This window comes from Macrobrachium rosenbergii, chromosome 23, assembly GCF_040412425.1.
Source record: "Macrobrachium rosenbergii isolate ZJJX-2024 chromosome 23, ASM4041242v1, whole genome shotgun sequence".
Classification (NCBI taxonomy): domain Eukaryota; kingdom Metazoa; phylum Arthropoda; class Malacostraca; order Decapoda; family Palaemonidae; genus Macrobrachium; species Macrobrachium rosenbergii.
In genome coordinates this window covers 35,932,778-35,947,777 of record NC_089763.1, presented here as the reverse complement: position 1 = coordinate 35,947,777, position 15,000 = coordinate 35,932,778, and the positions used below count along the sequence as shown (strand labels likewise).

The 15,000-nt window shown below is 36.2% G+C and overlaps 1 protein-coding gene across 2 annotated transcripts in view; it reads right to left on the bottom strand.

Moving 5' to 3' along the window:
* The window catches only part of LOC136851500 (zwei Ig domain protein zig-8-like), a 61,147-nt gene that overhangs the window by 18,114 nt on the left and 28,033 nt on the right, over window positions 1–15,000 (bottom strand). Inside the window, exons 2-4 of one of the 2 annotated variants that reach the window (XM_067125638.1) lie at window positions 9,539–9,634; window positions 8,329–8,498; window positions 2,700–2,834 (exon numbers count right to left, since the gene is read on the bottom strand). In XM_067125638.1, coding sequence (XP_066981739.1) covers window positions 2,700–2,834; window positions 8,329–8,498; window positions 9,539–9,634 — 401 coding nt within the window. The remainder of the gene's footprint in view (window positions 1–2,699; window positions 2,835–8,328; window positions 8,499–9,538; window positions 9,635–15,000) is intronic. The other variant, XM_067125639.1, reaches the window with a different exon arrangement.

Sequence of the window (15,000 nt, the reverse complement as noted above, 5' to 3'; positions counted from 1 at the left end):
CCCGGTATTTTCCTTCGTAAGGATTCGGTTGGAATGAGAGAGATACTGAAAAAGAATTTAAGAGAATAAAAGGATGATTGAATGACTGGTGGTTATATAATCTGGCAACTATTCGTGTTTAATGTTGGTTCCTGGAAGAATAGGTAGGTAGGCGTTCCATGGATATATATATATATATATATATATATATATATATATATATATATATATATATATATATATATATATATATATATATATATATATATATATATATATATATATATATATATATATATATATATATATATATATATATATATATATATATATATATATATTAGTGTGTGTGTATGTGGATATATATATAGATGTACATATATACATGCATACATACATGCATGATAATACGTATATATGTATTTTATATATATATATATATACATATATATATGTGTGTGTATAAAGATATAGAAAGAGATGTGTGAGAGAGAAGAGAGAGAGAGAGAGAGAGAGAGAGAAAGAGAGTATGTAATTAAAAACTTTTATGCATGTACTTGACAGCTTTATATTTTTAAGGTGAAAGGCTTCTTTCTCATGTACCCTCTCTTTCACATTCACAAACACAACGGAGTGAAAGTTCAACTTGAAAGGTTAGGACAACTAACCTTCTCCCTCTCTCTCTCTCTCTCTCTCTCTCTCTCTCTCTCTCTCTCTCTCTCTCTCTCTCTCTGTGGGTGTGTGTCTCTCTCTCAAGAACATACCATTTTCACTCAATGCTACTTATAATCAGTAACTGATATTAATCGATGCATATTTGAACACAATCTGGAATCCTTCCAGCTCTTCCATTCACTCATAAAAATACGCGTCGCTTCAGTACTCAACTTCATATTCAGCATAAATAATTATGTGTCAACAGCTCCCATGCCCTCAATACTAACATACAAGCATTGCATTTGAATACGTTTATTAACACTACGCAACTACGTTGAATTTGCAGTTTTTCTGTTGCTGTTTAGATATTCATGACTAATATATTCTCTGAAACACAAACTGGAATGATCAAGACCCTCGATCCCGAGTGACGACGTCCAGAAGAATTTGCTTTAGTGTCGTAGCCCCTCATCCACACTAACGAGGTTGCGAAAATTTGCTTTATTTTCGTAGACCCTGGTCCATGTCAACGAGGTTCAGGAGACTGACCTCGGTCCATGTTAACGAGGTTCAGAAGATTTTATTTTAGTGTCGTAGACGCCGGTCCACATTAACGAGGTTCAAAGGCATTTATTTTAGGCTTGTAGCCCTTGGTCCACACTAACGAGGTTCAAAACCATTCATGTTAGTATCTTATCTCCTGGTTCACATTAACGAGGTTCAAAGGCATTTATTTTAGGCTCGTAGCCCCTGGGCCACACTAACGAGGCTCAGGCTCGTAGCACCTGATTCACAATAACGAGGTTCAAAAGCATTTATTTTAGGCTCGTAGCCCCTGATTCACATTAAACAAGTTCAAAAGCATTTATTTTAGGCTCGTAGCCCCTGGGCCAAAGTGATCTTTCTCAAAGAGCCTTCAGCAGTCGTTTCGAGAGTGGCAGTAGGCGGGAGTTCCGCCTCAAATATAATCTCCAAAGTTCTCAACTCGGAGCAACTTCCGATGTAATCCGCGCGTCCGTGAATGTTAAAACCCGAAGACACGAGAGTCGTCCTTTTAGGCGCTCTGGGATTTTCACCCACTTGGGTGGATTAGAATATGATATTGGATATATATATATATATATATATATATATATATATATATATATATATATATATATATATATATATATATATATATATATATATATATATATATATATATATATATATATATATATATATATATATTCGTATGGATAATTTGGGGTGGGATTTTATTACTCAATGAGTTGGTGTTGGTTGTTCAGATGTATACTAGAAAGTTTTTATCAATATTTTTTGTTACCTTTAAACGGTTTTGTTTATATATGCAAATTATATGTGTGTATCTATAGTTCTTTTTCTTAAATTACCTTTAAATGATTTTGTGTTTTGTTCATATATACAATAATGTATGTATATTTCTTTTTCTTAAAGAGTCCCATAACAGAAAAAAGACATTTTGATATGCCATTGTATTTTGGACAGTATACTCAAAGATTATTGAAATTTCTTTGTTATTTATGGGTCCTTTTAAGAAAAATATTAAATTATTAAATCACAGAAATTGATATATATATATATATATATATATATATATATATAGTATATATATATATATATATATATATGTATACATATATATACATATATATCTGTGTGTATGTACTGTATGTATAAAACAAAGACAAAATTAAACAAAACAAGAAGAAAAAAGCGTTTCACGACACAAGACAACATTTAATATATATATATATATATATATATATATATATATATATATACATGTATACATATATATGCATATATATATACATATATATCTGTGTGCATGTACTGTATGTATAAAACAAAGACAAATTAAACAAAACAAGAAGAAATAACCGTTTCACGACACAAGACAACATTTACAGTCGAACAAAATTGCAAAATCTCAACCAAACAAACTTAAAACAATAACAAATAAATCCAAACACCACAATAACGAGAACAGGAAGAACAAGAAGAAGAAGAAGAACAAAAAACCCAGTGTGTCTACTTACTTCGAGCCTTACCTTTCCTTCAAAAGTGGGCAGCTGGAGAGGAAGGGAATTCGAGACGTAGAATCTGTCGTCGTTGGTGTACGTCTGGTATCCCAGCGTTATCAGGTGGTGGTCCCTCCGTCGGATCCACGAAACCTGTCGTCGGGGGAGATACGAATGGGTCCTGAGACGTGGTGACAGTGGATACATACATACATACATACATACATACATACATACATCACACATTACACAGGTGAAAAATAAGAAACGGGGTGTAGGTCCTTATTTTTCACCTGTGGTAATGTGTGATAAATGAATCACGTAAAAAAAGTGATAATAATCATCACATACATATATACATACATACATAGTTGGGGAAAACATGCTTGTATGCAAGCGGTTGGCCTGCCCAGGTAAAAGCCTTAGGTACAGTGGTACTCAGGTTCCAGCTTCTTTTATGACTGTGTGGCTTGGTTGGCAGCGGTGTCGTCTTTCAATTGAAAGACCTGTGTTCGATCATGATGTGAGTTATAAATATATATATATATATATATATATATATATATATATATATATATATATATATATATATATATATCAGTATATATATATAATATCAATTCACTACACTACAAATATATTTTATATATTCATTTTTTAGTTGATAATAATATATTTTCATATATGTTACAAGAACTCAGAAGGGGAATTTTAGTTGACCCATGCTGGCGATGGGTTAATGCGTCCACTCAGTCCCGTTCTGTCCTTCGAACCAGCGAGCCCACGGGACGACGAACTTATTATCAACTAAAAATTCCCTTCGGTAACATATATGAAAATATATTATTTCGAGGTAGAGCGAATTGATATTAAAGGACGATTGTAGCTTACTGATTGTATATGAATCACGGTGATGTGATAAAATGTCATATATATATATATATATATATATATATATATATATATATATATATATATATATATATATGTGTATATATATATATATATATATAATAAATATATAGTAATAAAGGAGCCAGAAGATAGAAGATAGAAAGTTAATGCTATATATTTCGGGGAACAACTCTCTCCCTCAACAGACAGGTAATGAATGAAATAAGTGTTACAGAAAAGTGTTGTTTATACCAAGAGTTCCAGAGGTCAGCCGTTGGGGGGGACAGTTGTTCTCCGAAATATATAGTGTTAACTTTCTACCTATTGGCGTTTTTTTTATGGGCTCCTTTTATTGAAAGGAATTCTGTTTTAACAGAAAATATTTCACAGTCATATATATATATATATATATATATATATATATATATATATATATATATATATATATATGTGTGTGTTTGTGTGTTTGTGTGTATATATATATATATATATATATATATATATATATATATATATATATATATATATATATATATATATATACTATATTATTATCCTTCTAATAATAATAACTATAAGTCAATATTGCAATCCTTCTAAAATAATAACTATAATACATCTGACTAAACGTAATAATAATCTGAAGTAATAATAATAATAATAATAATAATAATAACCATCATTGTATAATAAATCTACCTCTGTACAAGGGCATTGAATTTTTCCTCATTTTAAATGTCAGTGTGTAATTTATCAGACGCAATCAAATGTCCTTGAATACCTGTCCATTGTAAAATATGTTTCAAATCGTTTTATATTAACATAAGTATACCATACATCTAACTTTAAACAAGTGTACAGCATTTGTTTCTCTTTTTAGCACACGAGAATTTATCCCATTTCAAAACAGCTTTACCGCATAAGCTACTCTATAACGTTGCATTCCTTTAACAAACTGCGTCTTTACTTTTAAATCTGATAAAAAATTCTATCCCACTCTGCCTTACAGCCTTTAGTTCCCAGGCTGATGGCGACGTTTGGCAACCCTCCCTCCCAGCTCCTCCGCCGAGAATTCTACATTATCCGGACAAGGGCAAAGTGGCACGTTTGGCAACCCCCACCGAATAATGTCAATGGTTTTCAATCTGGGGGGCGTCAGCAATTTCCAAGGGGGGCGCGAGCCCTAGGGGAAAAATTAAAAATTCTAAAATTATACTCGTTATTCTCTCAATAAGAGTCGCTAAGAAGCAGTATCAAGTATCTCACTGATTCATTCCCAAAAGAATAAAAACACCCTTTCTCTGTTTTCCATTTTCCTTGAAATCTGGGAGGGAATTTTACTCATGGATGCAAAGGGGGGGCCAGGTGTGGAGGGAAGGACCAACTCTCTCAGAGCGGGCGTGGTAATAAAGAGGTTAAGAACCCATGGTCTACATTATCCGGACACGGGCGAAGTTCATAACGAAAGGCCGACTCGAAACAGCTTTTTCCGAACTGCTCTTAAATGGGGCATCAGAGAAGGGCGTAATGAGAGGGAACCAGGTCCTCGTTTTTGAGAAATGGGCCGCTCAGATACAGTTCATTAAGAATGCATTGCAAAGAGGGCGGTTTGAACAGATTGGAGATCAGCATAGTTTTTTTTTTTTTTTTTTTTTGGGTCAGATTAGCATAAAATGGCCTCTCAGGTCGTGGGCCAGAATGCTTCTTGGCTTTTTTTTTATTTTTCCTCTTTTTTTTTTTTGCAAGGATTATTCAAAATTATTCAGCTCAGTTCAGTATCTTTATCTCGGATAATCGTAGGTATACTTAATCCTTTGGACAAGTAGATGTTTTTTGCGTGGGTTTTTTCAAAATGGTTTTCATAAACTAACTATTTATACGCTGTAGAATGAAAAAACTCGGTTTTTTATGATGAAGGATATTACCTTATCGTAAGTGGTCTTGAAAATAATTTCCCAAAACAAAGCACTTTTCTCTAATCAAAAAATTCGACTCGGTGCGTATTTCGAAAATAAAATAGTTTTTTTCTGAAAAAAAAATATTCAACTCATTACTATAAAAGTTATTTTTTCAAAAAAAAATAAATTCCCTGTTGAATTCCTAAACACAAAAGAAATTATATGATTTATACGAAGGTTCTCCGTAGGGGGGTAGTGTCGTCAGTCCACCTCATGCGGTGCACTGTAGGCATTACTTAAGGTTCTTTGCAGCGTGCCTTCGGCCCCTAGCTGCAACCCCTTTCGTTCCTTTTACTGTACCTCCTTTCATATTCTCTTTCTTCCATCTTACTCTCCACCCTATCCTAACAATTGATTCATAGTGCAACTGCTTTGAGGTTTTCCTCCTGTTACACCTTTCAAACCAAGTTCCATTTCAGCGCTGAATGACCTCATAGGCCCCAGTGCTTGGCCTTTGGCCTAAATTCTATATTCAATTCAAATCTATACGAAGGTTGATGGAAACGATTCTTTGACTCGGAAAGTTATAAAGGAATATAAATGAATATTTTCTGGACCGCTTCTCTGTAAATATTCCGACTAATTTCCCTCAGGATATAAAAGAATTTCTCGTCCCTAAACAAGCGTGTAATATTTTACTTTCAAATTCAAACTTCCTAGAGAACAGAGCCTCAAGTCTAATGCTACTGGGTGGCGCTGAAGTAGAAGTCTGCTTATAAACTTACATTAAAATGAGCGTTTTATTCTCTTTTGTTTTTCTGTGTGACATTTGAACTGCTAACAAAATTTCACTTTCAAATGATTTCTCCCCGGTGCTAAGGATTCTAATACCACTTAGTGGAACTTAAAAACAAGTAGAAAATGCGCAGTAATTTCTTCGGTGCAATCGAGTTTTCTTTACAGCCGCTACAGCGTATAATCAAGGCCACCGAAAATAGATCTATCTTTCGGTGGTTTCGATATAACTGTATGAGCCGCGGCCCATGAAATTTTGACCACGGCGGCCGGTTGTGGCCTATCCTTTATATTGCCAGAAGCACGATTATGGCTAACTTTAACCTTAAATTAAATCAAAGATACTGAGGCTAGAGGGCTACCATTTGGTATGTTTGATGACTGGAGGGTGGATGATCAACATGCCAATTTGCAGCCCTGCCTCTGTAGTTTTTAAGAACATTAAATAAAATTATCTGTTTACAGAAAACTAAAACTACTGATATTAATTGACCCTTATATAATAATTCTACCTTCTCTTGGCGAAGCTCTGAGCCAAAATGAATACTTGTCAGAAGACGAACGATCATAACCAGTTTCAGTTCCGAATGGCCACGTATACATCATGAATTAAATGGACCTAGTTTGTCTTAATGAAGAGACCTGACGGTTGTGACGTGACGTCGCGTGACGTTACGTGACGTAGAGCGACGTAGCGTGACGTAAGACGACGTAACAGAAGCAGACAGGAGATTAATGTCAGTGAACCAGAAATGTTTATCTACAACGGGGATTTTTAACTTTGGATTCACAGGACAGTGAACCATTAACTGCATAAAAAAAGTATGATCATTTTAATTTCAACTAAATGATTAAAATTAGAATAATCCCTTTTAATTAGTCTTAGTTTTATAGCCATTTAGACATTCAGTGTCAAATTAATGGGGTGGAGGTCGATGGATAAATATCAGTGGGTCCTACGATGACCCAAAGAACATTTGGTTAGCTTAGAGAAAAATTGGCTAACTCAAGAGGTAAGTGTGGTGACTTGGTCAGCTCAGAGATTTCTCAGTAAAAGAAGTTTTTGGTTATCTGGGAGGCATTTCGATGTCTCTGAAGGGACTTGGTTAGCCCAGGGAACATTTGGTAAATTCAGTCAGGTCTTGCTCAACTCTGAAGGTCCTTGGCTAGATGATGAAGTATTTCCTTGGTTATCCAAAAAAGGATTTTTAACTCAGGAGGTACTCGGTTAGTTCAAGAGGGAAATGGTTAGCACAGGAAACATTTAATTATCCAGTATTTTTTCACTTACATAGCCTAGAGGAGGCTTGGTTAGCACAGGGAATATTTGGTTTTTCTATAAGTATTTTCAACTCAAGAAATGCTTGATTACCTCAAAAAGGAAATGGTTAACACAGGAAACATTTGGTTATCTAGTATTTTCTAACTCTCGAAGCACTACTTTAGCTCAAGGAGGATTTGGCTAGCGGCGCACGGAGTGCTTGGTCAGCTAACCAGTTACTTGATAATCTGAGGAATTACTTACCGGCTAAGAAACCCTGATCTACAGGCTACTTGTTTAGCGCAATAAGTACCTGGTCAGCTGACTAGTTGCTTGTTAAACTGAGGAATTACCTAGCTAAGAAACCCTGATCTACAGGCTACTTTTTTAGCACAAGAAGTACCTGGTCAGCTAACCAGTTGCTTGTTAAATTGAGGAATTACTTACCAGCTAAGAAACCCTAATCTTGACAGGCTACCTGGTCAGCTTTGCTTGTTAAACTGCGGAATTACACCAGCTAAGAAACCCTGATCTTCAGGCTACTTTTTTAGCACAAGAAGTGCCTGATCAGCTAACCAGTTACTTGTTAAACTGAGGAATTACTTACCAGCTAAGAAACCCTTATCTACAGGCTACTTTTTAGCCTGGTCAACCAGTTGCTTGTTAATCTGAGGAATTACCTACCAGCTAAGAAACCCTCTACAGGCTAACACAAAAAGTTATCAAATAACCAGTCACTTGTTAATCTGAGGAACTGGTGAATAGTCAATCAAGATCCCCTGAGGGGAAGGTAACATACCGTCTCGTGACTGGCAACATTGCTGATCTGGCATCTGAGGGCAGCCGGGGCTCCGACTTGGACTGTGGTAACAGTGTTATTGGCTGTGATGAACCGCGCCTTGGTTAGGCTCCTTGGGGCCTCCTCCTCGTAGGGCCCGAGCAGAAGTTGAGGGTCTGGCGTCCACAGACCTTTGCAGAGAAGAAGAAGAATAAGTGAGAGTTCTTCCAGAAATGAAATCATATGGAGGGATGGATTTTAGACAAATAAAAACATTGGTGCTTTCCTCAAATAGTTTGAGTGATTATGCAACATCAGATATATCTGTTATAAAAACTGATACTGTGAATTAGTGAGAAAAAAAGTGGAAAAAAACTTTGGAAATATTCGAATCTAGGATGTGTCTGTGATGGAACAATAGATGCTTCTTTACTGAAGCATTTATTCCTCTGCTGGGTTAATGGTATGAAAAATATACGCAGTCACAATAGTATAACATACAGAGCTGATGCTATTGTACTATAGGCACTCGTCTGGTGGCCTTCCTCTCTCTCTCTCTCTCTCTCTCTCTCTCTCTCTCTCTCTCTCTCTCTCTCTCTCTCTCTCACCAAGATACAAAGGAAAAATAACACTCTTGACTAAGCAAGCATCAAACATAAAACATCCAATCCCTAACCATTTAAATTAAGGTTACGTTCCACCTTTTAGCTTAAAATTTAATAGAAAATAAAAACATAACTTAGGCACTAAATCACACCTTGAACACCCAAATAACAATTTCAGTCACACTTAAATTACAAAATTATTTACAAGAATTTTGTATCGATTAATGAAAGGCAATTACGTTCCACCGTTTTGCTAAAAACCTTTTTCAAAAACTAAATCGTTAGTAGAAAAAAATATAACTTCCTTGTCAGGAATGGCAAATCACACATCGAACACCCAATATAACAATTTCAGTCACATTTAAATTACAAAATTAATTACAGGAACTTTGTATCGATTATTAAGAAGTAATTACGTTCCACCTTTTTGCCAAAGACATTTTTAAAAAATCAAATCGTTAGTAACAAAAATATATAACTTCCATGTCAGGAATAGCAAATATCACCTCGAACACCCAAATAACAATTTCAATGACAATTGAAATTAAAAAATTAATTACAAGAACTTCGTACCGATCATCAAGCAGTAATTACGTTTCTATCGGCGACTGGCCCCGGCGACTTACCATTCTCGATGGCGAATCTCTGAATGTCGTCGGAATTCCTGAAGTCGTCGTCGGCTTGGTCGTGGCCCCCCTTCGTGCTCCAGCCGGACGCTGAGCCTGGAAAGAGGGAGAGGGAGAAAGGTTATGGAAGAGATTTCATGGAAGAGAGGGAGAGGAACAGAGGTTATGGAAGAGATTTCATGGAACAGAGGGAGAGGAACAGAGGTTATGGAAGAGATTTCATGGAACAGAGGGAGAGGAACAGAGGTTATGGAAGAGATTTCATGGAACAGAGAGAGTGGAAGAAAGGTGATGGAAGAGATCTTATGGAACAATGGGAGAGGAACAGAGGTTATGGAAGAGATTTCATGGAACAGAGGGGGAGGAACACAGGTTATGGAAGAGATTTTATGGAAAAGAGGGAGAGGAAAACAGGTTATGGAAAAGATGTGAAAAATTACATATGGAAACGAGGAAATGGAAAAGGATTTAAGAAAAAGAGGGTTATGGAAAAGGATTTATGGGAAACAGGGAATGGAAGAGAGGCTATGGAAAAGGATTTATGGAAACAGGGAATGGAAAAGAGGTTATGGAAAAGATTTATGAAAAACAGGGTGGAAGAGAGGAAATGGAAAAGGATTTATGGGAAACAGGGAATGGAAGAGAGGCTATGGAAAAGGATTTATGGGAAACAGGGAATGGAAGAGAGGCTATGGAAAAGGATTCATGAGAAACAGGGAGTGGAAGAAAGTTTATGGAAAGGAATCCATGAAAAAAAAATGTGATGGAAAAGATACCATGAAAAAAGAGTCCACAGAAAAGACGTATGAAAAGATGCTATGGAAAAGAGGGCTCTGGAACAGAGCTGATGGAAAAGAGGCACTGGAAAAAGAAGTCATGGAAAAGAAATTATGGATACGTATTATGAAAAGAGACGAGGTCACGAGACCAACACAACTAAGAGCAAATCGCGAACGAGATATTATGGGACAGAGGCAACGAAAAATAAAAAAATTATGGAATGGAACTTCCAGGATATATTATGGAAAGAGAGGCAATGAGAATAGGGTTATGAAAAAATATGTCCCTCAAGACCCATTCAATCTAGGCTGGGGCGGGGGAGGGGGGGAAAGGACCCATGAATATTTTATAAGTCTTGCAAGGCCGCGTGAAAGGAACATTGTGGACCCCAATATACGTCATGCCTAAACTTGTATACGTGAGGTGTTTTGCATACACACGCGTATGAGTGTATACTCAGCAGTTGCGTAGGGCTGGTTTTTGACAATCAAATATTCAGACAGATTGGATGAAATAGAAAGGGTGTAGGGAGTAGACAGATGGAATATATGATGAATGAAAAAGGTGATTTATCTTATCTTAAAGATATTTGGTGATTTCTCTTTCTATATAGAGACGGATTTTTTTTTTTTTGGACAATAATGCTTTTACTGTATTAAAGGAACAGACAGACCTATTTCTCTGTAATCTTCTTAGAAAACAGACAGATAGACAGAACATAAGGTTAATTTTAAATGACTGAAAGCTTGAGGAAGACAGAATGAGCTTTGCAGGCGTAGAGAGAGAGAGAGAGAGAGAGAGTTTCGTAGAGAGAGACAGACAGACAGACAAACAGACAGAGATAGAGACAGACAGACACAGACAGAACATAACGATAATTTTAAATGACAGAAAGCGAAAGTAAAACAGAATGAGATTTGCAGGCGTAGAGACAGAGACAGAGAGAGAGACAGACAGAGAGAACATAACATAATTTTAAATGACAGAAAGCTTAAGTAAGATAGAATGAGATTTGCAGGCGTAGAGAGAGAGAGAGAGAGAGAGAGAGAGAGAGAGAGAGAGAGAGAGAGAGAGAGAGAGAGAGAGAGAGAGACAGACAGAGAAAACAAAACGTCAATTTTAAATGACAGAAAGCTGAAGTAGATAGAATGAGACAGAGAAAACAAAACGTCAATTTTAAATGACAGAAAGCTAAATAAAACAGAAAGATTTGCAGGCGTAAAGAGAGAGAGAGAGAGAGAGAGAGAGAGAGAGAGAGAAAGTAGCGGCGTGCCAAGTCGTTAAAAACCCTCGCAGTGTATAATGAATGGAAGTTCATTTCAACCTTTCGCTTCTTAGAAAGTGAGTTTTGTTCCAGCTTCCAAAAATAGGATAAGAGAAAGAGTGGCAGAGGAAATAAATGAAATGAAGAAGAGAGAGAGAGAGAGAGAGAGAGAGAGAGAGAGAGAGAGAGAGAGAGAGAGAAAGTGCATAAATAGAAAGCGAGATAAGGTCAGGGCGTAAATTCACAAAAATAGTAGAATTCTCCCCCGGGAATATTCCAGGCAAAAAAAGCAGACCTCTTTTCATCACGGAACCGGTATTCGGTGCCTGAGAGAGAGAGAGAGAGAGAGAGAGAGAGAGAGAGAGAGAGAGAGAGAGAGAGAGAGAGAATCTATTCGAGGCGACCACAACGAACAATGTGACATTCGTTAGCTGAGAAAGGACGTGACGGTCCTTTCATTAAAACATCGGCTTTTCTTTCTATTTATTTTCTTTTTTCTTAGGCCAAAAAAATCTTTATTTTTATTTATGAGATTATTCCTTTATGTTGTTCTTGGTAAGATTTTAAAATACGTTTTAATTCTTAGCAAAAATCCTTCGAATAGTTTTTCACCGAAAATATTATTTTAATATTTTATTACTTTGTTCTATTCCTCTTAGCAAAAATAAACTTTTAAAAGTTTTCATGCATTATTCCTGAATGTTTAGCTTAATAAAACTTGAATGTTTGTTTTAGTAGTTTATTCCTTAATACTCTTTTTGGTAAGACCTAACAGCACGTTTTCACTGAGTATTCTCTACCTATTCAGCTTAGCAAAGATCCTTTGAAAATTTGTTTTACTGAAAATACCTTTTGATATTTCCCTTTTCATCTATTCAACTTAGCAAAAAAATCTGTACATTTTTTAATATATCATTTCTTAATGGTTCGCTTGATAAACTTTGAATATTTGCTTTAAAACATTATTCCATAATGAATCGTTTGGTAAGAACTGAAATTCATTTTAACATATTATTTCATAATGTTTCACGTTATGAAATATTAAAAACATTTCATAATGTCTGACTTCCTACGCTCTGAAAATACGTTTTAGAATATTATTCCAAACTGTTTGCCTTAGAATGTAAAAATTCTTCGAAAATCTCATTCCTCTTTGTAGGACAGAGTACCTGGCTTTTATCAACACTCAGGAGAAAATGATAAAGTGCATAAGATTAAGGCTGGGAAGGACTCTTTAATATCTGTATTAAATTCTCTTAAACAGCTTCCTTAGATTTATAAGGTCATTATCCATCCTCGTCAAGAATATATAGAATATTGCTCAACTGAATTTTGATGACAATCATTAAATTCATATTTTCAGGAGAGAAAAATCTGGAAAAGTAAATTATTTAGTTTTCTTTATGCATTTCTATTTATTTTTCTCAAGAGCTTCTTGACTGAATGGACCATTTTCTCTATGGTACTCTCAGATACTGCTTGGAGATCACCAACTCAAGTGTCAACCAGTCTGAACAAATTAGATATTCTTAAGTTTCCTTTTGCGGTTTTTGACGCATAAAATTCTATAGAATTTTTTTCTCCTCCCCACAGCAACTGGAAATGAGATTCCGGATTTCCTGCTCTCTCTCTCTCTCTCTCTCTCTCTCTCTCTCTCTCTCTCTCTCATATTAAAAGTAGCTGCACGAACTACATACCTTCTTACCAAATATTTCATCCTCTCTCTGTCTCTCTCTCTCTCTCTCTCTCTCATATTAAAAGTAGTTGTACGTAACTGCATACCATCTTACCAAATATTGCATCTCTCTCTCTCTCCTCTCTCTCTCTCTCTCTCTCTCTCTCTCTCTCTCTCATATTAAAAGTAGTTGTACTAACTGAATACCTTCTTATCAAATATTCCATCGTCTCTCTCTCTCTCTTTCATATTAAAAATAGTTGTACTAACTGCATACCTTTCTTACTAAATATTCCACCCTCTCTCTCTCTCTCTCTCTCTCTCTCTCTCTCTCTCTCTCTCTCTCTCTCATCAACCTGCGATTGATTTCCGCCACCAAGAAAGGCTCTTCATTTCCAATTTTCGTTCCCCGCTTTCATTTCCAGTTTTCATCTCCCCACTTGCCGAACCAACTTGTTAATTGGCATTTAGATCTGAGGGCTTCGCTTGATAGGAAAAATAAACGGTTTTGGGACGCAAACGTTCACATTTATATATAAACACTCATATATATATATGTGTGTGTGTGTTTGTGTGTGTGTGTGTGTAAAATGCGAACGTTTGCGTCCCAAAACCGTTTATTTTTCCTGTATTTGAAAAATCGACCTCTTGGTAACTCACCTTATTTTTTTATATCTTGTTCAAACACACCATGTACTGGAACATTTTTATCTCCTTTTATTAACTATATATATATATATATATATATATATATATATATATATATATATATATATAAATATATATATATATATATATTCAAATCTCCCGCGCATGACGTCACAAGTTGAGCTCATCCGCAGCCGTTGGGGGAGCCAGTAGTCCCCCCGACCCCAGTGCCTCCTTGCCCCTGCGCATGGCAACATCTTGGCGGGAGATTTCACGAATTTGTGACAATTCTCGAGGTTTTTTTGTGGGGTGGGGAACTGAGTACGTTATTGCCGTGGTGATACTTGCTGTTCATGGCTGCTGCAACACAGAAAAGGACGATGTTTCCCCTAAAGCTCCCGAAATGCGTAGGAGGAGGAAGTGGGTGAACATTCGCGGGAGAAGCAGCCGCCATTTTTAAATACCAGATGCGCCAAAAGAGTATTCGGTTCATTGACAACAAAGCGATTATGGAAGGAACCTCGGCAAAATTTTATCATAAATTGCCAATATAAAATAATACCACGTAACCTAGAGCTGTTTACTAGGTACAATTTCGCCTTACTAGCTATGGAGGGGGAGGGGGAGCCGGCACTCACCTCATAAGTCGTAATTTGATGAAGAGCTCTTTTCAAAAATGCAGGTTACAAATTACAATTTCATATCGTGTATTGGCAACTTATAAAGTAATACAAAGACCTCAGGCATGAGTTGCTTAACCACTGCCCTGCAAATGTAAGAAAATTGAGGGATGATGCCATACCGAACCGATGTTTACCCCTTCGTTACGTCGCCATTGTTGATTCAGGTATTGAACATCTCGACGGTGCTGCTTTGGCTTGTATCTAGGCGTCACCTACTCCGAGGTGCTACTGTAGTACTAAACACCGTATGGTAAATGTAAAGGCCTGTCCCCACTAGGAAACGTTGTTTTGGAAACAAAGTTTGCAAATAGTTTCTTGGAAACTGTTTGTAAACAATATCCAAACTGTTTGCAAACTTTGTTTCCAAACAATGTTTCCTACTGTGGGCAGGCCTTAAAGTAGGCGGCCGCAC